Source organism: Eimeria mitis, genomic scaffold, assembly GCF_000499745.2.
Source record: "Eimeria mitis Houghton genomic scaffold, Emh_scaff953, whole genome shotgun sequence".
Classification (NCBI taxonomy): Eukaryota; Apicomplexa; class Conoidasida; order Eucoccidiorida; family Eimeriidae; genus Eimeria; species Eimeria mitis.
In genome coordinates this window covers 3,071-3,957 of record NW_013577036.1, presented here as the reverse complement: position 1 = coordinate 3,957, position 887 = coordinate 3,071, and the positions used below count along the sequence as shown (strand labels likewise).

General features: G+C 55.4%; 1 protein-coding gene across 1 annotated transcript in view; it reads right to left on the bottom strand.

The window, feature by feature from the left end:
* The window catches only part of EMH_0026010 (uncharacterized protein), a gene marked incomplete at both ends in the record, with an annotated part of 11,841 nt that overhangs the window by 8,963 nt on the left and 1,991 nt on the right, over nt 1-887 (bottom strand). Inside the window, one exon of the mRNA XM_013502556.1 lies at nt 3-543. Coding sequence (XP_013358010.1) covers nt 3-543 — 541 coding nt within the window. The remainder of the gene's footprint in view (nt 1-2; nt 544-887) is intronic.

The window sequence follows — 887 nt, the reverse complement described above, 5'->3', positions numbered from 1 at the left end:
TCCTGCTGTTGCTGCTGCAGCAGACGAATCTTCATTCGCAGAGGCTGCTGTTGCTGCTGCTGCTGTTTCTGCTGCTGCTGCTGCTGTTTCTCCTGCTGCTGCTGTTTCTCCTGCTGCAGCGCCATCTGCTTCCACCGCCGCAGCAGCTGTTGATTCAGCAGCAGCAGCAGCAGCAGCAGCAGGAGCAGCAGCAGCAGCAGCAGAATCTGAATTTCGTGAATCTCCACAGGCGTCGATATTCTGCTGTGTTTGCTGCTGGTTTTTCTGCTGCTGCTGCATCTGCTGCATCTGCTGCAGCTGCTGCTGCAGCAGTTGCTGCTGCTGCAGCAGGCTGCAGCAGGCTTGTTCTGTTAGAGTTTTGCATGCAAATGTAGCGATGACTTTGTCTCCGTGGATGGCTCTGTTTCTGTTGATGAAGCCGCCGACGTCAAACGCATGCAGACACTCGCGTGTCTCGGGGTGTACATACACCCGAAAAGGAGCAGCAGCAGCAGCAGCAGCAGCAGCAGCAGCAGCAGAGTCAGATGGGCGGACAAGTAAAAACTGAAATACACACACACAATAACACATAATGCAGCTGCAGCAGCAGCAGATGCTGCAGCAGCACCAATACTGTCGCGGTACCTGCAACTGCAGCAGCAGCAGCAGCAGCAGCAGCAGCAGCAACAGCAACAGCAGCAGCAGCAGCAGCAGCAAATATGTGAAATCCTTACAGCCTTCTCTGTCTTCGTTGCAGGCACAAGCATCCTACCCCTCACCGCTAGTCCTGCTGCTGCAGCTTTTGCTGCTGTCTCCGCCGACCAGTATGGCTCGAATAAACTGCTGCTGCTGCTGTTGCTGCTGCTGCTGCTGCTGCTGTATACTCCCGTTCCTAGTGGTGCTGCTGC